This window comes from Aythya ferina (genome assembly GCF_964211825.1).
Source record: "Aythya ferina genome assembly, contig: HAP1_SCAFFOLD_193, whole genome shotgun sequence".
NCBI classification, from domain to species: Eukaryota; Metazoa; Chordata; class Aves; order Anseriformes; family Anatidae; genus Aythya; species Aythya ferina.
Window position 1 is genome coordinate 41,236 of NW_028181340.1, and position 26,377 is coordinate 67,612.

A 26,377-nucleotide genomic window follows, 5' to 3' on the forward strand; every position below is an offset into this window, starting at 1 on the left:
GGAAAGTAGGAGAAATTTCTTCTTAGAAAGAGTGGTTAGGCATTGAAACGGGTTGCCCAGGGAGGTGGTGGAGTCACCGTCCCTTGGGAGCGTTTAAGGAAAGTGTAGATGTGGTACTTAGGGACATATGGTTTAATGGGTAATTTTGGTGGTAGGGGGACGGTTGGACCAGATGATCTTGGAGGCCTTTTCCAACCTTAATGATTCTATGATTTTAGTAAGAATTTAGAATGATTTTTTAAATTTTCATGATGGGTTTGGCTCATGTTAATTGCTAAGTTAGCAGTTTAAGGGAAGCTGCTGCTTCAGTATTTGAGAAGTGCTAAAGTATTGAAACTGGTACGTAACATCTCACTCATTTTGCTTCACTAAAACAAATTATTATTGTTAAACACCAGTTCAGCTACAGCACCAATATCAACATATGGAGTACTGGTGTCACTGAGTCATTTTAAATTACAATATTTAAACTAGATTTGTTGTAAGGCTGAGAGCACAGTGCATCTTCAAGGTATCCCTTCAAGGAAGAACTTGTATGTCTACCAGGCAAGTGGACCACTATGGAGAAGGGAATCCAGTACCTGAGGGAATTAGCTGTACGGAAGGTGATTTATAGGGACCTAGACAACGAAACAAATATCCACAGATCCAGATGAAGTCAAGTGTACACGACCCATGTGGCGGAAGTTTGTATGGAGTGCACCATCATCATATGCCAGCTCATTGGCAATATCGGCCTGGAAAGAACATGAGGAACCCACAGTGGATGAATTGACTAAACAACTCCAGCAGTACGAAGAAAGTCTCTCCTCGTCTCTCTTCTTCCTTACAGGCCTGTGTCTCAGCTGTGGAGAAACTTTCTGAAGAGTTCTACCAACTTAAAGAGAATTTATTTTCCTCCCCACCTGTACAAACCAGTGTCTCACCTATCAGGCGTAAGCGTCCATCCGTGCAAGGAAGACGATACAGTGGGTACACACCCCGTGGTACCCTGTGTTTTTACCTACGTGACCATGGAGAGGACATAGGAAAATGGGATGGAAAATCTACCTCGACCCTAGAGGCACGGGTATGTGAGTTGCAAGGAAAAACAATCGGGAAAAAGGGGTTCTTTGAGAAGCTTGCTGCTCCAACTTCCAGCAGGCAGTCCTCCAGATGCAGAAATGAAGATTCTGACCAGGATTAGAGGGGCCCAGCCTCCAGCCAGGGGGAGGAAAGGGACAATCGAGTTTATTGGACCACGTGGATTCGATGGCCTGGCACGTCAGGCGCACAAAAGTATAAGGCTTTAGTAGACACTGGTGCCAGAACCTGTCTGTATTTATGGGGTGACGGGGGGATCCCAGCAATTGACTGTATTGGAGGCTGAAGTGAGTTTAACTGGGAATGAGTGGCAAAAGCACTGTATTATGACTGGCCCAGATACTCCATGCATCCTTGGCATAGACTGCCTCAGGAGAGGATATTTCAAGGACGCAAAAGGGTTCCGGTGGGCTTTTGGCATAGCTGCCTTAGAGACAGAGGACATTAAACAGTTGTCTACCTTGCCTGGTATCTCGGAGGACCCTTCTGTTGTGGGGTTGCTGAGGGTCAAAGAACAGTAGGTGCCAATCGCTACCACAACTGTGCACAACTGTGCACTGGCGGCAAGACTCCCCCAATTCCCATCCATAAGCTAATTCGTCAACTGGAGAGCCAAGGAGTGATCAGCAAGACTCATTCACCTTTCAGTAGTCCCATATGGCCAGTGCGAAATTCTAACGGCGAGTGGAGGCTAACAGTGGACTATCGTGGCCTGAACGAAGTCACACCACCACTGAGTGATACAGTGCCAGACATGCTAGAACTCCAGTACAAACTGGAGTCAAAAGCAGCCAAGTGGTACGCCACAGTCAGTATCACTAATGCATTTTTCTCCATCCCTCTAGCAGGAGAGTGCAGGCTACAGTTTGCTTTTTCTTGGAGGGGTGTCCAATACACCTGGAATTGGCTGTCCTGGGGGGGAAACACAGCCCTACCATTTGCCATGGACTGATCCAGTCTGCGCTGGAACAGGGGTGTAATAAATGACTGAGTCCCAAATAGGGTTACAATCAAAGTTTACAATTTATTAAACGAATAGAGGTAAGCAAACAGCGCTGGGTGCGCCGGGAGTCTCTGCTCCACTAAGACGCACACCAATTATATCAGGCGGCTGGTTTTTATGCTCCTAGGCTAATACATATTCATCACCACTTTTGGAAAAGGCAGGGTTAGTATAATTAGTTTCCCGGGACCTGAACCATCCCACGGATGCATGCGTATCAGTCTCTGGTGGGCCCTCTGGGGGTCGCTCGTAGAGGCTCGTAGTCTTCCTCCCAGGCTTTGTCCTTTGGTTGTTCTTCAGCTTCCCCCCTCTCCTTATTTAGTAGTCTCTGGGCCAGATGTCAGAAAGTTGTGTCTCGTGCAATAGTCAACAGTTATCTCAAAAAACTCCCCCCTATTCTCTTATCTCCCAGACCCGAGTCTCAAGGTTTACCCTTCAAACCCTCTATCGACATGAACTGCTAGACCATTCTTTTGCAAGATGCAAGAGCTATATACACTAACCACTCTGTTTCTCTTGGACTTGTGGTTATTTATACAAGGGTATGTAAGACAGAAGGTCACATTTCATTATGAGGCCCTAGCGCTGTTCCATATTGACACGAATCAAATGAACATATTTCACAGGGGGAAGCTCCTGAACACCTGCAGTACATTAATGACATCATCGTATGAGGTGGGTGACACAGCAGCTGATGTTTTTGAGAAAGGGAAGAAAACAGTCCAAATCCTTCTGAAGGCCGGTTTTGCCATAAAACAAAATAAAGTCAAAGGACCTGCACGAGAGATCCAGTTTTTAGGAATAAAATGGCAAGATGGACGTCGTCAAATACCAATGGATGTGATCAACAAAATAACAGCTATGTCTCCACCAAATAACAAAAAAGAAATGCAAACTTTCCTAGGTGTCGTGGGGTTTTGGAGAATGCACATTCCAAATTACAGTCTGATTGTAAGCCCGCTCTATCAGGTAAGAACAATGATTTCAAATGGGGCCCTGAGCAATGACAAGCCTTTGAACGTATTAAATGGGAGATGGTTCATGCAGTAGCCCTTGGGCCAGTCCAAGCAGGACAATATGTAAAGAATGTGCTCTACTGCGCAGCCAGGGAGAATGGCCCCACCTGGAGCCTCTGGCAGAAAGAGCCTAGGGAAACTCGAGTTCTACCCTTCGGGTTTTGGAGTCAGGGGTACAGAGGATCTGAGGCCTGCTACAGTCCAAACGAAAAAGAGATATTGACAATGTATGAGGGAGTTTGATCTGCTTCGGAGTTGGTCGGTACTGAAGCGCAGCTCCTCCTGGCACCCCGACTGCTGGTACTGGGCTGGATGTTCAAAGGAAGGGTCCCCCTTTACACATCATGCAACTGATGCTACGTGGAGCAAGTGGGTTGCACTGATTACTCAGCGGGCTCGAATAGGAAAACCTAGTCGCCCAGGAATCTTGGAAGTGATTATGGACTGGCCAGAAGGCAAATACTTTGGGATGTCATCAGAGGAGGAGATGGTCCGTGCTGAAGAAGCCCCACTGTACAACAAGCTACCAGAAAATGAGAAGAAAAACGCCCTGTTCACTGATGGGTCCTGTCGTATTGTGGGGAAGCATCGGAGATGCAAGGCTGCTGTATGGAGTCCTACACGAGGAGTTGCAGAAGCTGCTGAGGAAGAAGGTGAATCGAGTCAGTTTGCAGAAGTGAAGGCCATTCAGCTGGCTTTAGATATTGCTGAACGAGAAAAGTGGCCAGTTCTCTATCTGTATACTGATTCATGGATGGTAACAAATGCCCTGTGGGGGTGGTTACACCAATGGAAGAAGAGCAACTGGCAGCGCAGGGGTAAACCCATCTGGGCTGCTGCATTGTGGCAAGATATTGCTGTTCGGGTGGAGAACCTGGTTGTAAACGTACGCCACGTAGATGCTCATATGCCCAAGAATCAGGCTGCTGAAGAACATCAAAACAACCAGCAGGTGGATCAGGCTGCTAAGATTGAAGTGGCTCAGGTGGACCTGGATTGGCAGCCATAAAGGTGAATTATTTATAGCCCAATGGGCCCATGACACCTCAGGCCATCAAGGTAGAGATGCAGCATACAGATATGCTCGTGATCGAGGGGTGGACCTGACCATAAACACTATAGCACAGGTTATCCGTGAATGTGAAACGTGCTACAATCAAGAAAGCCCTGGCAATTCCAGGCCTGTCAGTCTCACATCAGTGCTTGGTAAAATTATGGAGAAGATTATCCTGGAGTTACTGAAGCACACCTGGGGGACAATGCAGTCATTATTCACAGGCAACATGGCTTCATGAGTGGTTTATCCTGTTTGACTAACTTCATTTCCATTTATGATAAGATCACCCATCTAATCGATTAAGGGAAAGTAGCTGATGTGATCTGTTTGTATTTCAGTAAAGCTTTTGACACAGTTTCCCATAGGATTCTACTGGACAAAATGTCCAGCACACAGCTAGACAAAAATATCATCCGATAGGTGAGCAATTGGCTGATGGACAGGGCTCAAAGGGTTGTGGTAAATGGGGCCACATTAGGCTGGTGGACGGTCACTCTGTCAAGCCTCAAGGCTCCATTTTATGGCCAGTCCTCTTCAATGCTTTTATAAATGATTTGGATGTAGGACTAGAAGGTGTTTGAACAAATTTGATGATGACACTAAACTTGGAGGAATTGTAGACTCTGTTGAGGGTGGAAAGGCCTTGGCAGAGAGATCTGGACAGATTGGAAAGCTGGGCAATCACCAACTGCATGAAGTTTAACAAGAGGAAATGCCGGGTCCTGCATCTGGGACGGGGCAACCCTGGCTATATGTACAGGCTGGGCGACGAGATGCTGGAGAGCAGCCCCACAGAGAGGGATCTGGGGGTTGTGGTTGATAGCAAGTTGAATATGAGCCAGCAGTGTGCCCTGGCAGCCAGGAGGGCCAACTGTATCCCGGGGTGCATCAAGCACGGCATTGCTAGTCGGTCGAGGGAAGTAATTGTCCTGCTCTACTCTGTGCTGGTGCAGCCTCACCTCGAGTACTGTGTGCAGTTCTGGGCACCACAGTACAAAAAGGATGTGAAACTATTGGAGTGTCCAGAGGAAGGCTACAAAGATGGTGAAGGGTCTAGAGGGGAAGAGGTATGAGGAGCAGCTGAGGTCACTTGGCCTGTTCAGCCTGGAAAAGAGGAGGCTGAGAGGAGACCTTATTGCAGTCTACAGCTTCCTTGCGATGGGTAGCAGAGGGGCAGGTGCTGATCTATTCTCTTTAGTGACCAGTGATAGGACCCGTGGGAATCGTGTCAAGCTGCAACAGGGGAGCTTCTGACTGAACATCAGGAAGAGGTTCTTCACTGAGAGGGTTGTTGTGCACTGGAACAGGCTCCCCAGGGACATAGTCATGGCAGCAAGCATGTTGGAGTTCAAGACGCATTTGGACTGTACTCTTAGTCATATGGTCTGAATATTTGGGTAGACCTGTGTGGACTCGACAATCCTTATGGGTCCCTTCCAACTCAGGATATTCTGTGATCATTTAGCAACCTAAATTGAACTTTAAAGATTCAGTGGAAAACTGTCAAAGACTGAAAGGCTGAGTTTACCAACTGGGAATTTCGTGGTAGCATTCACTCTGAAACATTTATTTTACAGTTTCTAAAGTAAAATTTGAAAAGTAAAGCAACAGTTTTGATGTGTTGAAAAAACAAGGTAGCATAGTTTTCCAAAAAATTCTTAGAAAAAAGCAACATTTACATGAAAACAGCCTTTATCTGTGAATGTAGTTTTTTCTCTTCCTGAAACTATCAAAAACTGGTGATTATCAATAAAAATGTTTCATGAAATTTTGCAAGTTTACCTATTTTGAAAGTAACTGGAGAGCCCTGAAAATACATAAAGCATGACTTATTTATAAGTCATTGAGAGAAAGCATAGAAGTTTCACTGGAATGAAAAAACAAAACCCACAAAAATGCCAAAAAAATCCACCCCCTAAAAAAAAAACACCACTTTTTCTTTACTTTAATCTGCAAATTATTGATAATTCAGATGTGTCAAAAAAGACAACTCTGCATTCCAAATCTGCCAGCTTCTCTTGTAAACAGCATTTATTAATGCAGAAATTGTGAAATTGCTTGATTGCAGAGCAGAAGAGTTACTGGCATTATTAAGATTATGGAAAATTTAATGAGACATTTAATTTACAGTTGTCATGGGTGAACAAAATAAAATACCTAACAAACACATTAATCTTAAAGTAAATGTTTAGAAAATAAGTTTGCACATTAATTTCAATTAGTAAGACCAATAAAGCTCATGAAGCTTTCAACCTTTAGAATGTAATTTAAAAACCTTTCATTTATTTACAATATGGTTTATAGAGAAAGGCACACTTCATTATAACACTATATTCAAACTCTAATCACCTCTGTATTTAACAAATTCTGCTGAACTTTAACATTCAAAATATTTTAGGACAGTTATAATTTTCAAATAGATTTGCTTGAAGTTCAGCAGACAAATCTATCCATGCATCTTTAGGCCCTTCTATGCCTACATCTATTTATCAGATGACAGAACCATGTTCTTTGCTCAGGCCCTACTTACAGAAGAGACTTTTACAAAGAAATGTTTAGCCACTAGAGAAACAAGGTGAAAAGCCAAAAGAAGCCCCACAACTAAAGTGGAAGAAATAATGTTACTAGAGGTCTAAATACCTGCTGTCTTTAAGTTCTTTTGCAGGGTGTACATAGGTGGCAAGGTGTTGGTAGTGGGGCGGTTGCAGGAGGGCCTCCATGGGAGAAGGTCAGGGGCTGCCCCACATCAGACACAATGAATGCCTGTGTGGTGCCAGGCATTCTGTCTGCCAGGTTAAACCACAATACAAGTTAAAGACATTTTTTCAACACAAGTAAAAGGAAAATGATCTTACCTTATCTAGTCTTTTTTGCCAGCTTTCTTCACGTTTTACCATGAGTTCAATACAATGAGAGAGTGTAGCAAGGATTCCAGCAGTAGTTGCCTTGAAAGTTAGAGCTTCTCCTTTAAAGTCTATGCCATTAATTCCTTTGGGTGTCACATGGGGAAACACTAAAAAACCACAAATCATTCACTGATAGCTGCCTTTAACTCAAACGAGCATTTTACACGTATGCTTTACATTACAACTATTTGAAGAAAATATACTGGCTAGGAAGTAAATTTAAAAATAAAATTCAAAAGCGCTAATAGTTTTCAGCTATCCATAGAATAAGGAAAGAGATTCAAAAGGAGGAATACATTCCTTCAGCTTCCTATACTGTATTTCAAGTCTGCTGTGATGCTGTATAAGTATGCAAAACACGAGTGGTAATACTTCATAACAATAGCAGTTTGACAGCTTGAAGTGCTAATACAGTACTAAGAAAAGAACAATTTCAAAATGCAATTAAACTCAAAATTCAAGGCTGTTTAAGCATGTAATTTTAAGACCTCAAATTAAAAAGTATTTATCAAAGTATCAAATGTGTTGAATTATCCAAGTACTGTGGGTTTTGCAGTTCAAATAACTACTTCATGAAGTCAACCAAGCCATGTGTTGCTAAGGCTATTTTAAAAAGTCACTTAAAATGTGTGACAAAAAAGTACCTATTATATGTCAAACTTGTATGTATGATTACAGAATAACAACTCAAACAGTACATATTAATGTCATAAAATATTAGGAAGCAGAAGTAACACCCATGTTGAAGCTGACTGAGGCCAGCATGTTAAAGTAACTCCTGCTATGCCATGGAGCAAGAAAATGACTTATCACCAAGGGTTTTTGTTTGTTTTTGTTTTTAATAGAGTCTGTCAGTTTGTCAATCTGCCACTTATGGTTTAAGAAGTCCAAATAAATATTTGTGTAAGTTTATCCAATATCTGTCTGCAAAGGTGAAATAGAGCTTTCAAGCAGCTCAGTTCTTATAGGGGAGAGAAATGCAATTGCTGTTCTCTAATGACACAGTATCTACACCTAGGGAACAGAAAGCAAGAGTCCTACGGTATTAAGGCATGGTTTAAGTCTTCAGAGGTTTTATATGCCCTCCTTTCACAAGCAATCAAACTATTTTTCAAACAAATGATTACTGACCACATACTCCTTCAAATACCTCAACAAACATATATGCTATGGTAGAATACAACTTATTTTTTGTTTCATGTTAGTCAAGAATATTCCTTAAAAGATAGAGATAGTGGGGGTTGGAGCAAAAAATAAAGAGAAAGAAAAATATGTTTCAGAAACAATAATGAGCAGAAGAGCTCTTCCTCCCCCTAATAGCTGCAGAGAGAACACAGAAGAGACTGAAACTGAAAGTAGTACAAGCTGATAAAGTGGTGATGCAGTGGATTCACTGAGAATAATAAAAATTAGACAAAAGATTTACCCATAACACACTTCGCTACTAAAAAAAATGAAGCTTATACCAGTAATTTCTCCTAGTGGTGTAGACCATGTTCATGTGCAGGCTTACCAGCACAGCTATGCTGCTTATAGATGTGATTTATTTATTTATTTTCCTTAAGCACACATGATAGACAGGCTGAAGAAACTACCACTAGCTGCAACAGTATAAAATAATTTCAGAAATCTCTATAGTAGATCATAAGGGGGATTCAGCAACAGACTAATTTCCTGAAACAGTTTGGTCTGCCATACAGTTTTGGTCATCATACATTCTTTCTTTAATGTTTATTCTCAAAGTAGCAGTGATGTGTACACAGCTTGCAGTTTTGAAGCCTGTGCCTATTGTTCCTTTCAGCCATTATAATCCTGGACAAAAATGAACTTGTTGCAAAAAGGTGCAAAGCTTATTTCTTTAAAAAAAGGACCACTCAAGAGATTCCTTATTGTGGATGGAAGTACTTTGATTCACTCCTAATCACAGGAGACATTTGTCTTCCCAGAACATGTCAGAAAGCTACCTCAAGCCCTGTCTCAGCAACAGTTGAGCTTCAGCACATTAGAAGTATTTTTAAGAAGACTTTCTATTTAAAGAACCCAAACATCTTTCCTATTCCTTTATTTACATGTTTGTTTGTTTTTTTAATGTAAACTATAAGATTGATTATTTCAAACTGAAACGTTGCATCAGGAGATCTACAGGTTCAAGTTAAAGTCTAATTGGAAAAGTGTTCTTATTGCAACTGTTCTAGCTTGGTGATCAAGCTGAACGTAGCCAACTGAAAAAAAGGAGCAGTATGATTTTTCTCCTACTTTAACTTCAATTTCAGCATCTTGAATCAAATGGTTCCTTTTTAATTATCCTGACTTTTAAGTATTTTCCTTTATTTCTAAATTTTCTCTTTCCTTTCACAGTAATGGATTTTTCGTACCACATTTTATCCTTCAATAGCTCTTCAGCCTTTCTCTCCTACACCTCTAGTCTGTTAGATCAGTTTTTCCTTCTTGTTCCTAAACTGCTGTTTGTAACACTTCCCAAATGTCTCAAACATCATGTTTGATCAAATTTGTTTTCCAATTAAATGGAAGATTATTTTCAAAAGTAGAAAACTGAAGTTCCTTTATCTTTTCCATTTAATGCCAATTTTGAAGTAAGAAAAGGGTGCTAAAGGGATTTCTATAGGTAATGTAAACTAATGGTCCAGTAAAAAATGGTCCAGTATTGTATGACAGAATGGCCAAAGGAGCTTTTAAGACCACATGTCTTTTGGCCTGTTTTTGAATCCTTTGAGGACTGGATTTGCCAGGCCTTAAATATACATGTTAATTCAAAGGAACCTTTTAGCCAGGAGGAAAGTGATTATGCAGGATTATGGATCAGGACTTCACGTCCTTTTCCAGCCTCAATATTTACACTAAAAGCAGACGAGAAATTTGAAGAAGAATAAGAAAAACAGGAAAAAGAAAAAGATGATAAATGGGAGCTATTGGATAACCTACCACCTCCATATCCTAACAATCCACCCCCGGTGGCTCCCACTCCAGTGGCTGTGGTATCTCCCCCAGTACCACCGTTGCCCCTGCCTCCACCACCAACAGCACTGGAATTAGACCGACCTCCATCTGCATGTATGAGAAGTAGGACTGCCATATCTGAGAGAGCTTCTCTATATCCCTTAAGAGAGGTACCCCTCAGAGGCTATCAGGGAGGCATCGGGTTTGTGGCAGTCCCATTAAATACCACAGATGTAAGGAATTTCAAGAAAGAAATGGGGACCCTATTAAATGACCCCCTCGGAGTAGCTGAAAACCTGGACCAATTCCTAGGCCCCAATACTTATACCTGGGAAGAAATGCAGTCCATTTTAAGAATCTTATTTACTGCTGAGGAAAAGGGAATGATTAGGCAAGCTGGAATGAGGATTTGGGAAAGACGGAATCAAGCAGGACCCCCAGGAGACCAAAAATGGCCAAATGTGGATCCCCACTGGGATCATCAACAACCCCAAGGAAGACAGAATATGAGGGATTTGAGAACATTAATCATACAGGGAATAAGGGAAGCGGTTCCCCGAGGACAAAACATTAATAAAGCATTTAATGAACAACAAGGGAAAGATGAATCTCCAACAGAATGGTTGGAGAGATTAAGGAAAAGCCTACAAATGTATTCAGGAATTGACCCGAATACAGTGGTTGGAACCGCACTCCTTAGAACACAGTTTGTAGCTAAATCCTGGGGGGACATAAGAAGAAAATTAGAAAAGCTAGAAGACTGGCAAGAGAGAGGATTAGAAGAATTACTTAGGGAAGCACAGAAAGTATATATTAGGAGAGATGAGGAAAAACAAAAAGCAAAAGCCAAGATCTTTGTAGCAGTAGTAAAAGAAAGTCAGAAAAAGACCTTGTCCGGAGAGAGGAGAACAAAAAAGAATAGAGAAAACCCCTAGGGGTCAGCCTTGTCGAGGGAAATAGACAATTCCCGCCTGTTACTATTGCAACAAGAAGGGACATGTTCAGAGGAACTGTCGTAAACGGGAACAAGATGAGAAAATATTCAAAGAAGAATAGGAGTGTCAGGGGCTATATCTTCTGAGGGCTTTGTTATAAATGAAGTCTCAACTCCCTCTGAATTTAGTAACATAAAAGAATATTTATAAAAGGCAAGTAAACAGCGCTGGGTGCGCGGGGAGTCTATGCTCTACCAACACACACACCCAACCGTTGAACTTTCCAAATATATAGAGGACATTGCTGTTACATATTTACAAGAAACCCGAGTACGCCTATACATATGGATATCCTATCCCCGCTTCATATTATAATTCTCTTTGTGGTGGTCGTTGTGGGTGAAAGGCTCAGGGTTTCTCCATCACCATTAGCAACCTTTTGTTCCAGACTGCAGGAGCGGTTTCGACTGTCTCCCTCTTCTTCTGCACGTGCTCTGCCCTCCACAAGGTTCCCGAAAGCAACAAAACATGATTGCTTTTCCTGCATTTTGTTAACCCTTGAAACCACACTAATAATATTATTATCATATAATGTGATAAATTAGTAGGGGTTTGTTCATTGTCCTTGAGAATTTAAAGAATCTACTGAGGAGATAAGGTTTCACAACTCACGGCATTGTAACATGGGGACAAAGCAAGACATCCTGTTTTGCCCCCACCTGAACACAAGCACAACGCATGATCACAGGAGGAAGAATAACGACCCCCAACAACAGACTGCGCAATCTCAGGACAGGTCTCGACAAGTTGACAAGTCGACAGGTCTCGACAGGTCTCGACAAGTCTCGACAAGCCGGAACTTCAATGCTATAAAACAGCGACACTGGAAAGGGGAAGTTGCGTGCCGTGGTGGAGCGGAGACTCCCCAGCCGCCCAGCGCTGTTTTGCTTGTGTCTGCTTACTTGATTAATAAAATAATTTCAATAGACCAGTAAATTGTGTGGTCTAACTTATAACAATTTGGTGCCGTGACTCGGATGAAGGCAATCTGATTGAAAGACCTTCGGAGGGGGCGCCCCGCTGATTTCAGCGGCCTTTGCTAGGACTACTTTCATTCAAATCCTTCACCGACGAACCCAAAATTAGACACAGGCAAATAAAACCGGTAAACCCCAGGCAACCTTTGTGCACGAAGCCCGAACAAAGACCCACGGGGTGGGTAAGTATAGGCCGGTGATCCGTTCGGTTGGGGCTGGGTATCCCGGAACACAACAAACGAGACGTCCAATTGCGGACGAAGCGAGTGTGGACCCCTCGGTAGTGCGGTTCCCACATCCCGCGAGGGACTGGGCCACGAAAAGGGGGAAGCGATCCATGTGTGTGTGTGTGAAGGTGTTCCGGAAGATGGAACAGAAGAAGAGTAAGCCTTCTGGTCCCATGGGTGGGGTAACGTCTGATGTTAGGTTACCCCAGGATTAATGATTAAAAATTGGCAGGATTCCCCTTTTAGGCGGGGAAGGAATAAAGTAAAAATGATACGTTATTGTGTTGAAGTTTGGGGTGGTAAACAGATTAGAGGAGACCACCTTTACTGACCTGTATTTGGGTCTTTTGAAGATTGGGTTTGTCAGGTCTAAATATTTATGTAAACTCAAAGGAACCCTTTAGTCTGGAAGAAAGTAAGTATGCACACCTCTGGATAAATTCAGATACAAGGACGCATCTATATCCTCTAAAATAAAAAGGAGGGCGGGATAAAAAGAGATAGGACTTAAAAGTCCCGACACTGCCCCTGCCCTATATTCCACCGCCCGCACCAACGGCTCCCGTCCCCGAATTAGCTAATCCAGGAGAATTGGAATCGGATCATGAAACACAGGGGCCAGTAACCAGAAGCAGGGCAAGAAATCAGAAATCTGCTTTAAGGGAGGGATTATATCCCCTACGAGAAATAGCAAAGGGGGGACCCCAGCCAGGAACAGGATATGTGGCCATCCCCATTAACTCCGGGGTTGTCCGAGATTTTAAGAAAAGGACAGAAGGAGGGTAAGCGAGCTTTAAGGGCAACTGGCATAATGTTTGCAGCTGCTGAGGAATAATTCTAACTGGAATAATAACTGTACATTGTATATTGTATATATAAAAGCCCGGGCTTTTTTGTTAAAGTATTCTTTTATTCATATGTTAATATGTAAATATGTAAATATAAGAACTGCCATTGAGGTGTATGTCTAAGGGAAAGAAATTTGCCCAGGCATATTATCGGCTCATCAGGTTTAAATGTCCTCAGTATAATTATCAACAGGCAGTTAATTTACAGTGGTCTGATTTTACTTGTGTATCTATATATTGTGGATTTTGGAGGGATTGGGATTGACTAGTAAAGAGCTTCTAGGAAAACAGTGGAATATTAACCACTGTAGATTACAATAGGAAAAGTTCAAAGCAAAGAAATCCCGAGGAAAAGCCCTCTAGGATGTATACTAACATATTGGAGGGATATAGTGGGGTGAGAGGGTACAGAAAGTAAAAGAACTCTTATCAAATATTGTAATCAATGGTGGCCACTTTATAAACTAGAGGATGGAGCGGAGTGGCCCCTAAATGGAACTATTAATTAAAACACCATATTACAGTCAATGTTGTTTTTGTGGAAAGAAGGAAAATTGGATGAAATATGGTATATTGATTGATATGTTGTTTCAGTATCTGGGAGGGAAAAGGTATGGAATTAAGTTGGACTCTGACTGAGCCTTTGGTGCTGGTATTAGAAAAGTACGGGCTGGAGAAAGATAAAGGAAGTGTTAAAAGGGTTGCTGAAGGTGTTAAAAGGTGTGGTATGTAGTATTTAACAGAGCTGTTTGAAATTGAATGAGCAGGGAAAGGTGATGTAGGCATTATCTAAGTAACAGTCTAGAAGTTTTGGTGTATTTGCATATTTGCTGTGCTGTTTGTTCAGTTTCCCAAGCATCGGGGAGGGGGGAACAGTCTGCTCCACCAGGCGCCTCTCCAGCAGCCGCAGGGGGGCTTCGGTTCCAGCACCTGGAGCGCCTCCTCCCCCTCCTTCTGCACTGACTTTGGTGTCTGCGGGGAGGTTTCTCCCTCTCCCAACTGCTGTTGAGCAGCAGGTTTTTGTTTGTTTCTTTGTTTGTTTGTTTTCGTGGATGTGCTCTCACAGAGGCACGGACTGTATTGCTCGTGGCTTGGCTCTGGGCAGCAGTGGGCCCCTTTGGGGCCAGATCAAATTGCCCCTTATCTACCACGGGGAGGTTTCTGGGTTTTTCTCATGGGGGCTGCCACTGCAGTTTCCCACTCCCACACCCCTCACACCCCCCGAACCCTGCCATCAAACCCAATACACTGGGGCAGTTAAGTCATTACTGACTTGTAAAGCATCAGGGATTAAATTAACTAATGAAACCCTAAATGTGATGGGGGTAGAAGGTACTGGGATAACAGTGCCACTTTTGGGGAATACTAAGCTGAGACCAGGGGATAAAATGATCACTGGGCAATTGTTGTATGTATCCAAGGCAGATACTAACTTGTTGGGAAGGGATTTGATGATTAAATTGGGCATTCAAATAGTAAATTGATAGACTGGAATAACAGTGTTATGAATGGAGTGCTCTCAGGCCCTGAGAGCAAACATACATGTATATTCACCTCTGACTGGAAAGACCCTGAAATGGGGGCGGAAGCAACAATATAGGTGGACAATTTTACCTCAGGGGTTTACAGGGCCACCTATCTATTTGGGTAAATTCTAAAAAAAAAAAAGATTTTGGAGCAATTACAACCTCCCAAGAAGGTATTAATGTTACAAATATGTGGATCATTTTAAGGAAAATCGATACTCCCTGATGGAAGAGAAATGCTGAATAAAGTGATAATGAGGCAAATATTAACTGTTTTACATCAGAAGAGTAATTGGGAGGTGCAAGCAATGTGTGATGTTGTTCTAAGAAAGCATGTCTGTGTAGAAATATATACTTTAGGGAAGCACACATGCAGAGGATGTACTGTATGTCAAAGGGTAAATAAAAAGGTCTTCTGTAACCTTTCTAGAGGGGGACGGGAGCCAGGGCTTTGACCTTTCCAAAGTATACAGGTAGACTTTACTGAGTTACTTGTTTGTCCTAATTGACCACGTGACTGAATGGGTGTAAAGCTTTACTGCAAGGATTAAAGCAGGCCTTAGAGATTGAGTGGGATTTTCACAGCCCCTGGCACCCCTCCTCTTCTGGGAAGGTAGAGCGAATGAATGGTGAAATTAAGAAACAACTAACAAAACTTATGCTGGAAACTAAGGCTTCTTGGGTAAAATGCTTACCCCTTGCACTGTTAAACATATGGATGCAGTCCAGAACTGATGTAGGAATTTCTCCTTTTGAAATGCTATATGGTATGCCCTATGATTTGGAATTGCCACTTGATCACCCTCAATTCTAATTAAGACTTGGAAAGAGACTTTTTTTTTTTAACACCACGATGGGGAAGGCCCCTATGTTATTTTGCTTACTACAGAAACAGCCGTCCGGACTGCGGAGAAAGGATGGACACATGCCAGCCATGTTAAAGGACCCATCTGTGACGAGAAGTGGGAGATCGCTCCAGGAAACAAAGACCTGGAGCTCACATTGCGACAAACTTGATAGGTACCGTGGGTTAAGGTAGAGGCTCTCCCCTGAAGAACACTACTGCTGCCGAGAAGAACTAAAACCTCGTAGTTGGCTGCAACCCAACTGACGAGTGAGGCAGAGGAGTCAATAAGTGGGGAAAGAAATGGGCCTCAGCCATTCCTATCGGTATTTGGGGGTTCTCGCAGTGATTTCATCCTGCATAGCGACTCAACACCACCCCCAACAACCTTTTAAATGGACTTTAAGTCGATTCGAAGATCAACAGGTTATTGCAACCCAGATAACATCGGGGGGGCTAAGCTTTACTTCTACACTATGTCAGCTGATCTCGAGGCCCCGATGCTGGGAATATATGGGATTTTATTTCTGCCCAAGTTCTAACCCGGGAAAGGGGTACTGTAAATGCCTGAACGTGTATTATTGTGCATACCGGGGGTGTGAAACCATTGCTACAGACTGGACACTCGGGGCTGGTCGGGATAAATTCTTACAAGTAGGATATGGGCTGCAAGGTTGTAACCAACAATTGGATCCTTGTTACAGGTGGTGAGGGCATGGTATAGGGTATACAGGAACCTTCCACGGAAATAAAGAAATATGCAAGGTTCTATATATAAATATAACAAACTTGGATGATACTAGCTGGGTACTAGGAAAAATGTCAGATTTTACGAACACGGAACAGATAGGGGAGGACTCATACTAATAAAGAAGGAAAAACCCGAGACTTCCAAGGTAGTCGGGCCTAATAAAGAGTTAATAGGGGAAGGTTTGGTTGTCCAGACTGTAAAGATACCTGGGACTGCCCAACCTACTACAGTGTTTTCTAATAAGTTGACAGTTATCCTTTCCCACACTGCTTCCAAGCATTGTGAAAAAAGAAAGGGGTTGTACCTGAGGAGATAACTGAAGGGTGCTGGCTATGTGTAAGTGTTAAGCCCCCATATTCAAATTCTTCCAAGTGCAGTTGGGGTCAGGAAATCGGGATAACTTTGACCCAAGTTATGGGAAAAGGTAGATGTATCGGCACAGTTCCAAGAGATAAAAATGATCTGTGCCATGCCACTGAAAAAAAAAAATGTACCAAACACACAAATGGTTAATTCCTGCAAATAACACTAGGTGGGTATGTTCATTGTTGGGAGTCACTCCTTGCCTATCTTTAAAATTGTTTAACACATCTCATGATTTTTGTGTTCAGGTGGTCACAAGGATTCTATACCACAATGAAGAGTATATGTATACCCATCACACAGTGGCTGAATACCATCTGGTAAAGATCATACTGGGGTGGTAAGGGATACAATGACTAAATTGCCGGAAGGATTAGAAAAACGCAAAAGGGAAAATGAGACTCGTCAGAATTGGTTTAATTATTACTCGTCAGAGTAATTGTTATTGGTTTAATAATTACTCGTCAGAATTGGAGACTCGTCAGAATCCTGGTTTAATTACTCACCTTGGCTTACTACCCTGCTATCAACCATAGCAGGGCCCCCTTGTTGTTACTTATATTAACACTGACTTTTGGACCATGTATATTCAATCAAGTAATCGCAATTGTGAAAAGTCGATTAGAAGCTGCTCATCTTATGCTTGTGCGTGCTAAGTATGAATCTCTTGAGCAGGAGGAGGACAACGCAGAAACTTTGATGCTCAGCAAGCAGATATTGCAAAAATTCAATGAACAAAATATGTTAGAAAAAGAAAAAGGAGGAATTGTGATAAATTAGTAGGGGTTTGTTCATTGTCCTTGAGAATTTAAAGAATCTACTGAGGAAATAAGGTTTCACAACTCACGGCATTGTAACATGGGGACAAAGCAAGACATCCTGTTTTGCCCCCACCTGAACACAAGCACAACGCATGATCACAGGAGGAAGAATAACGACCCCCAACAACAGACTGCGCAATCTCAGGACAGGTCTCGACAAGTTGACAAGTCGACAGGTCTCGACAGGTCTCGACAAGTCTCGACAAGCCGGAACTTCAATGCTATAAAACAGCGACACTGGAAAGGGGAAGTTGCGTGCCATGGTGGAGCGGAGACTCCCCAGCCGCCCAGCGCTGTTTTGCTTGTGTCTGCTTACTTGATTAATAAAATAATTTCAATAGACCAGTAAATTGTGTGGTCTAACTTATAACATATAACATTAAACAATAAATGTTAACAGTTCTAACCAGCAACCTCCCCAGCAACTTCCGTGCCTTAACAGAGGGGAAAACAAGCAACCCTAGATGGCAGGGCATCGCCTCAATCACCCTTCTTTGTTTCCTCTAAACTCTTTACATTCCTGATTGTTGCAGGAAGCACGGCCGAAAGCATGACAGACACCAGTAGAGTCAGATCATGCTCCATTTTATTGCCCGAATAGCCTAACTTTTATAGAGAACTTAACAGGGGTGGACAGTGTTTCACACAAGATTATTGGTCAAAAGCACTCAGCCAAACAGCTACAAGAAAACAACCCCACCTGCAAGAAAACAACCCCCTTGTGATTAGCAGTCACATAGACCTTGTCCTTGAGGCCAGCTACTGGTAACAATATTTTCCTGAATTCCTCAATTGGGCGATGTGGGAACACTGTCATGGGAACTTCTCATAGTTGCCCTGGTAGCTTGGTTTGCTCAGCTACAGCAAGCCATGGGATTTTTGCTGTTTCAAGAAATCCCTCAACAATTCCCCCTTCTTCTTTTGAGCAAACCAAGACCGACACAGCAGTTTTACAAGTAACTCTTTAGGTATACTTACAACACACAACGATGATTACCACCACCATAAACCAAATCCTTAATCCCCTTGTGATTAAACCCAGCAACCATCTACACTTTGTTTCAAACAAGTCAGTGAACCATTGATTGAAAGGATTGATACCATATTGAATCTTTCTCATGTGCTCTTTCAGGAAAGTAATGGATTTGTGAATTGACTCATTATGATCAGAAAGGTTTAAACAGTACATTCCCTTAAAGTCCTCACACCCATTCCTTTGAGCCAAAAGCAAGATGTCAATAGCAGCTTGATCCTGTAAAAGCAGATGTCGCAGACTATTTTGATCTGGTAACATCTCCTCAAGTATCTCTGTCGTGGCATAGGCTTGCCTCTCGGCCCAGCATACCAATTTTTCTAAGTTGTTACGTGTGGCCGCAGATGCCACTCCAGGCACTGAAATTGCTAATGCCGCTCTAGCTGCAACCCCACACAATTCAACATTATCATTGCAATCCAATGCAAGCAATGTCCATTGTCATGTCTGGTGATCTCACGCAACTGTAACAAGCTAGGAGCAAATGCAATGAGTTTATCTATGTAACATGGACATCTGATAGCATTTGCAGGGATACCTTGCCAGGCCCCATCCCCACAAATCAGAAGCACATCAGGAGGTAAGGCCAAAGCTGTACAATTGTTCCAAACACTGTAGTTGTTACCCCTTGTCTCCATGCTATAAACCCCTAAACCCTGCTTAGCAGCGTCATTGCAATCACAGGTGTTATTTGTGTCTTTGTACCAGTATGGCCTTTTCCAGGTTCCTGTAGCAGGAATCATCTGATATCCACAGCTACGTTCACTTTTGTAGCCACCTTTCAGGTTGATACACATTTGACTACAGATACCAAGGTTTTGACATTCATCAATGTCTCCACAGTTTCTCTTGTCTATAAACTCAAACCCAGCTGGACAGTCACATTCATTTATGATGCATTCCTCCAAGGGCTCATCACCCCAGTCCTTGCAGTGTCTCTGCTGGTTACACACTTTATTGATATCTATGCATTCTCCACTTCTGCACTTGAATTTGCCAGGTCCAGAGCACTGAATAACATTGTTACAGTTTGCTTCATCAGTGCCATACAGACAGTCTCTCACACCACTGCACTGCCTACTCCCATGGACACAGTTCCCATCTTCACATCTGAACTGGTCTGGCCTGCAGGTCCGAGAAGGGCAGTTAATTTCATCACTTCCATCCTTGCAATCAGGATCTCCATCACATCGCCACTTCTTGTGGATACATTCACCTGAGCCGCACTGCACCTCACTCGTAGAACACTTCACTGGAGGTGCAGGCTGGCGGCCACACTGCTCCAAAGATTCATCCGAGTGGTCGGAGCAGTCAGCATCATCAACACACACCCAGCTGATAGGGATGCAGGTAGAACTCTTGCACTGAAACTCATGAACACCACAGGTAGGAGGTGCACACTCCAGCTCATCACTACCATCACTGCAGTCATCTTGAACATTGCAGACAAAGCTTTTGGAAATACATTGCCCACTACTGCATGTGAATTCTGCTGCACTACAAGTCACAATGCCACAATTCTCTTCATCTTCTCCACTGTTGCAGTCCTTTTCACCATCACATTTCCAGGACACTGGGATACACTGGGTTGACTGAGGACCACAGCTGATTTCATTTACCCGGCATGTTCTCATATGACACAGCTCAGCACTCTCATCAGACCCATTTTCACAGTCCGGATCCCCATCACACTGCCATCTATTTGGGACACACTGACCACTGTTGCACACAAAGTCAGATTCAGCACACGTCTTCTTCACACAAGCACTCTCATCACTGCCATCTAAGCAGTCTTCACATTTTGCTCTAGCACTGTCGGCAGCAGTGCACAGGCCGGCGAGGGCGAGCAGCAGGCAGAGTGCCCCGCAGCGCGGCAGCACCCACCGCCGCCCTGCACCTGTGTCACTTATACTGCTCCTATTACCCATGCTGTTAGTGTCAGTGGCATCCTCCTGGTACCGTTTCTGTCTTTGTCGCCCCTTACTCTCCCCCTTTTCTTTTTGCCACTGACCATTCACCACAAATGGGTGAGACACATGATTACTAGTTAGGAAAGAGAGTGTAACGTCTGCTATACGGCTGCAGGCCGTGCCAGCTGCAACCCTAGAAGCTGTTTGTGAACAAGCCTGACTGACGGTGGTCATTTGGCGGTGTAATCTGCGTCTCTGCTCTCCTGCCCTGCAATAGAGCTAAATCGTCATTAATAGTCTGTAGAATGTGGCAACTCCATGGAATGTTATCCAGAAACATAGTTATAACACCGATCTGGGGACGAATAGTCTTTTTTTGCATTGCAAGATAACTTCTTATAAAAAGAATGCCAGAGAGAAGCAGCACAGCCGCTGCTGCCGCTGTCTCCATGGTTACGTCAGACAGGCTGCAGGGTCCTGATCTCCGCCCCTCTGCTCTGTGCCGACTCGCCACACGGTGAGGGTCGGCCGCCATTGTCCACTGACGCCTCTGGTCTCCCGTAGCAACTCGATCTCGGATGGCCCGTATCGCACTGCGATTACTTAAATTTCATGCGATTACTTAAAATTTCCTGCGTCTCCCCGCGATTCCGCGTCTCACCGCGATTCCCTTTTCCGCGTCTCTCCGTGATTCCGCGTCTCTCCGCGATTCCCTTTTCCGCGTCTCTCCACGATTCCGCGTCTCACCGCGATCCCGCGTCTCTCCGCGATTCCTTTTTCCGCGTCTCTCCGCGATTCCGCGTCTCACCGCGATTCCTTTTTCCGCGTCTCTCCGCGATTCCTTTTCTCACCCCGAGGCCGTTGCCCAGGTCAGTTAGTAGGGTGTTTCAATGCTTCTCTCTGTGCGGTGGTCGGCTTGCCGTGTGCCTCGGATCTCTGTCCCGGCGCCGCTCCGATGTCCCGGCGCCACTCCGATGTCCCGGCCTCAGCCTGTTCGGGTCTCAGCCTGTTCGGGCGCCATATGTTGCAGGAAGCACAGCCGAAAGCACGACAGACACCAGTAGAGTCAGATCATGCTCCATTTTATTGCCCGAATAGCCTAACTTTTATAGAGAACTTAACAGGGGTGGACAGTGTTTCACACAAGATTATTGGTCAAAAGCACTCAGCCAAACAGCTACAAGAAAACAACCCCACCTGCAAGAAAACAACCCCCTTGTGATTAGCAGTCACATAGACCTTGTCCTTGAGGCCAGCTACTGGTAACAATATTTTCCTGAATTCCTCAATTGGGCGATGTGGGAACACTGTCATGGGAACTTCTCATAGTTGCCCTGGTAGCTTGGTTTGCTCAGCTACAGCAAGCCATGGGATTTTTGCTGTTTCAAGAAATCCCTCAACACGTGATGACCTCATCGTTAAGAGTGATGTTATCACCAACCACGAGGCTTTCCAACCCCCATCGCCACACTCCCACATCTCCCCCTTCTTTATTAATATCAACCATTTTTCTGACACGAATTACCACTCCATATATAACAACTTCAACATCAACGGAGCCCTTGATAAAACTATTAATTGGTCCCCATAAAGAGGAAGTTTTATTTTTAGTGGACACAGGGGCTGAAAAATCCATTATTCAAAAACTTCCAAAAGGAATAGAAGAAGGGAAGACTTATATGTCAGTAGTAGGGGCAAAAGGAGAGCCTTTTAAGTTACCCGTCTTGAAAGATGTGGAAGCAGAAACAGAGGAGAAAATTTGTCTTAATGATTTACTTTTGCTCCCTGAAGCAGAGTACAATTTACTAGGAAGGGATTTGATTTTGAAATTAAACTTGAGCATTCAGAGCCAATGCGACAAATTGAAGATTAAATTTTACACTTTAACACAAAAGGATGAAGAAGTCATTAACCCTTCAGCGTGACAGATCAAAAAGGAAGTGCAGTTTTATTCGGTTGTTGATTGGTGGTGCCCAATATATGGGCCCGGTGGTGTATCTTGTAATCCTATTTTGTTCTTAAACATTTTGAGCATGACAAAGAGGAAGGCAGGAGTGTTATCTAAGTAACAGTTTAGAAGTTTTGATATATTGGTGTTTGGTCATCGGAGGGGGGGCCTGACTGATCATCAAAGTGGTAGAACGGAGAGACTCACTTCTTTGGTAGTTTGGGCTTGAGTCCTGGGAATTTGGTAAAATGGGGGGAGAGCAAATTTATTTAGGAGGATTGTAAAAAGGAAAATAAATAAATAAATAAAAAGGAATGGGTAATGTTCAGAACAAAGGTGTTTTAAAGAAAAGCCCTGTTGGTTGCATATTGGCACACTGGAAGGATATTGTTGGAACTCTGAACACAGAAAGTAACAGAACTCTCATTAAGTATGGCAATCAATGGAAGCCACTATATAAGCTTGAGAATGGAGCTAAATGGCCACTCTATGGATCGATTGATTATAACATTATAACAGTGTTATATATGGAGTGGTAATTCGTGTCGAGAAAATGGTTGATATTAATAAAGAAGGGGGAGATTTGGGAATGTGGCCATGGGGGTTGGAAAGCCCCGTGGTTGAGATAACATTAGACTCTTAACGACGAGGCCATCAGGAATATAAAAGAGTTTAGAGGGAACAAAGAAGGGTGATTCAGGAGACTCCATGCAGTCTGGGATTTCTTGTTCTCCAGCTGGTTTCTTGTTCTCCAGCCGGTTTCTTGTTCTCCAGCTGGTCTCTTGTTCTCCAGTCGTTAAGGCATGGAAGTTTCTGGGTGTTTGCTGTTGTTGTTACATTCAAAGTTGTTTGACCAATGAAAAGTTGTTTTGAAAAGAACTGCTGTGGAGAGAAGGGTATAAGAGGGGAGCCTACCCTCAAGATAAAAAAGGCAACACGATGAAGTTACATCAATAAAGAAGCAGGAAAAAGAAGTGAGGAGGAACAGGCTGTCAGAATGGAGACCAGGATGGGAACAAGCACTTTGATTGCCTCATGAAGATAGGTTCGGCCAAACTCAGCAAACCGCTCAGAGAAGCTTGTACAGAAAGTCGCTGGAAATAGGCAAACTGGAGCTGGAGAGAAGCTCGAGCTGAGAGAAGCGGACCTGTGCACACAACTGCCTCTCACTGGTAAGCAGTTGCGCATTATGGGGAATCATACGTCCTTAGGAACAAAGACTGTCCTAGTAACCTTACAGCTTATTCTCCTTATTAACAATTGGACAGTTTATGAGTCTGAAATATGGGACTAAACTAAGGTCAAGGTGTGGGACTCTGCAACTAGAAACGACAAGGTTGCAGTGGGATTGCTCGGCACCTGGCGAGCAGTCTCTGAGGCCTTAAAGAGCCATGTGGGACCACAGTCAGAAACGTGTGGTTTGCCAGATAGTGAGGGAGTTGTGGGCTCCTTTACTGATCCGACTGCTACGCCATGGGCCCCTCTGCTGCTACAGCCATCGAAGGCTTTTGCTGTTACGCCCCCTGTTGACCTGAACGTGCCTTTTGACCCAGGCCTATTGGCCTTGAAAAGGAGATGGATATGCTTTTCTTCGATCTGGGAAGAACGGGATACATAAGGGCTGAAGACCGAGTTGCTTGACAACTTAAAGCGAGGCATATTGTTCAAAAGGAATGGAAAATGGAGACTTGTATGTAATCAAGAAAAGGAGTGGAAAATGGAGACTGTAAAGTCATTGAACTTAAAGGATTGTTTGTTACCTTTTCTGATTGTACATATGTTTAGGTGTACTCGAGTTTAGTATGTAAAGCAATGTTCTGTATATTTAGAATGTTTGATGTTCTTTTGTGTGTGTTGGTGGAGCGTAGACTCCCCGTGCACCCAGCGCTGTTTACTTGCCTTTTATAACTTTTATAGCTTTTATACCTTTTAGAAATATTTGTTTTATAAATATTACAAAATTCAGATTGAGTTGAGACCTCATTTATAACAACAGTATCCTGCAATTAATGTTGTTTTTGAGGAGAGAAGGAAAATGGGATGAAGTGTCGTACGCAGATATGTTTTTCACCCTCCAAAATCATCTGGAGTGGCAAAGGGACTGTGGAATGGTGCCACCACAGGACCCTATGTTACTCGCCCTTGAGCGAGAAAATAATAAAGAACTTAAAGGTAATTTGAAGCGGTGCTGCTCAGCATGTAGCGTTGGACAAAGATGTACTAAAATAAATAAAGCCTGCCAGGCATCAGAATAAGATCTAACTGATTTGCTTAAGCCTCCCTCTCGATCACAGGAACAGGATGCGGACTCAGATAGAACCTCCACTCCCCTGGATAGCCCTGTATCCTCCTGTACCAGGAAAAAAACAGCTCTAGCAGTCTTACGATCACCTCTCCTGGAGGCGGTAGGGTCAGATGGTGGGACGATGCTAATTAAGGTACCATTTTCCACCACCAATTTAGAAGCATGGAGAAGGTTTGCTAAGGATTACAGAAATGATTTGGTAAGTGTAGCCAAACATTTTCAGTTTATTATAAAACCGCATAATCCTGATTGGAGTGATGTGCAGTTATTATTAGACTACATGACTGAGATGGAGAAGCAACTAACTTTAAAAACTGCAGGAGATTTGGCTGAGAATTAATATGCAACTACTGGAGGGGATGTTAAGGAATATTTTCCTCTTCAGGATCCAAAATCGAATGCAAATAGATCTGCAGATATGGAGAGGTTACAGGCATATCGGAGTGGATTTCAAAAGGAATGGAGAGAGCCATTCCCAAAACCATAAATTGGTCAGCACTATATGCAATCAAACAAGGTCCCTCCAAGTCACCATCCAAATTCTTAGATCGACTAAGGGATGTGATGCACCGAACACACCGCTGGATCCTGGGTCAGAGGTAGGAATACAATAGTTAGTCTCTTTGTTTTGGGGACAGTCTACAAGTGATATTAGGTGCAAGCTTCAGAGGCTGTGTCCCACAGAAAGCAGAAACCTAGAAGTATTGCTAGATGAGGCATGGAGAATGTTCAGTAATAGAGAAGAGAATTATAGACAAGGACAATGAAGGGTGGCGGCGGTTGTTAGAGAGGATGAAGAGAGGAAACCTAGACAAGGACTGTTTTGATTAGGCAGGGACCAGTGTGCGATATGCAAAAGATATGGCCACTGGAAAAATGAATGGCCAGAAAAACGGAAAGGCAAAGGGAAAGGATGAAACAACCAGAAAGGAAGAACAGTGGCCTATGTGAAGGAAGACTGACGGGGACCTGGGGAATCCACCGGTTATAATGAAGCTAGAGAAGAAGCAAGAGGAGGTAGAATTTTTGGTTGATACAGGGGCAATGTATTCAGTCTTAAACCAAGCCTTGATGCCCCTGAGAAATTATTATAACGTGGTAAAAGGGGCAACTGGCCAAAGTGAGAAGGTATATTTTTGTGAACCTTTGAGATATAAATTGGGAAAACAATGGGGCATCCACAGCTTTCTGTACATGCCCAACTCCCTGAAAGCACTATTGGGGAGAGATTTATTAGAACAATTGGGTGCAACAATTAAATTTGAAAAAGGAGAGATTACTCTTGAGGTAAATGATCAGTGGTATATCCAAATAATGAGTTTGTCCTTAGCAAGTGCTCCTATGGAAGGAAGAATCAGCAAAGAAATTATAAACCAGGTATGTCCTGGGGTATGGGCCACCGATGTACCAGGGAAAGCAAAAAATGCTCCATCTGTCGAGGTCAAACTTAAGGAAGGACAACAGCTGATAAGAATCTAACAGTTATTCCCTGAGGAAGGAAGATAGGGAAGGAATTCGACTGTTAATAGAAAAATTTTTACTACTGGGGTTACTAAAGGAATGTGAGTCCAATTTTAACACTCCCATATTACCTGTCCATAAACCTGATGGGTCATACCGTGTAGTCCAAGATTATAAATAAAATAACTGAAGACATTTACCCAGTAGTGGCAAATCCATACAGTTTGCTGACTGTATTGACACCTGATCTAACCTGGTTTACTGCTTTAGACATGAAGGATGCCTTCTTTTGCTTCCCTCTCCATAAAGCCAGCCAGAAAATATTTGCATTTGAATGGGAAAATC

The 26,377-nt window shown here is 43.2% G+C and overlaps 1 protein-coding gene across 6 annotated transcripts in view; it reads right to left on the reverse strand.

Annotated features, from left to right (window-relative positions):
* LOC311428922 (ceramide transfer protein-like) overlaps positions 1–26,377 on the reverse strand; it is a 109,650-nt gene that overhangs the window by 17,838 nt on the left and 65,435 nt on the right. For 3 of the 6 annotated variants that reach the window (XM_084540135.1, XM_084540134.1, XM_084540137.1), the window contains one exon: positions 7,015–7,172. In XM_084540135.1, the coding sequence (XP_084396261.1) occupies positions 7,015–7,172 (158 nt within the window). Of the gene's footprint in view, positions 1–1,905; positions 2,862–3,373; positions 3,744–7,014; positions 7,173–26,377 lie in introns of those variants that run through there. The other 3 variants (XM_084540136.1, XM_084540139.1, XM_084540138.1) reach the window with 3 other exon arrangements.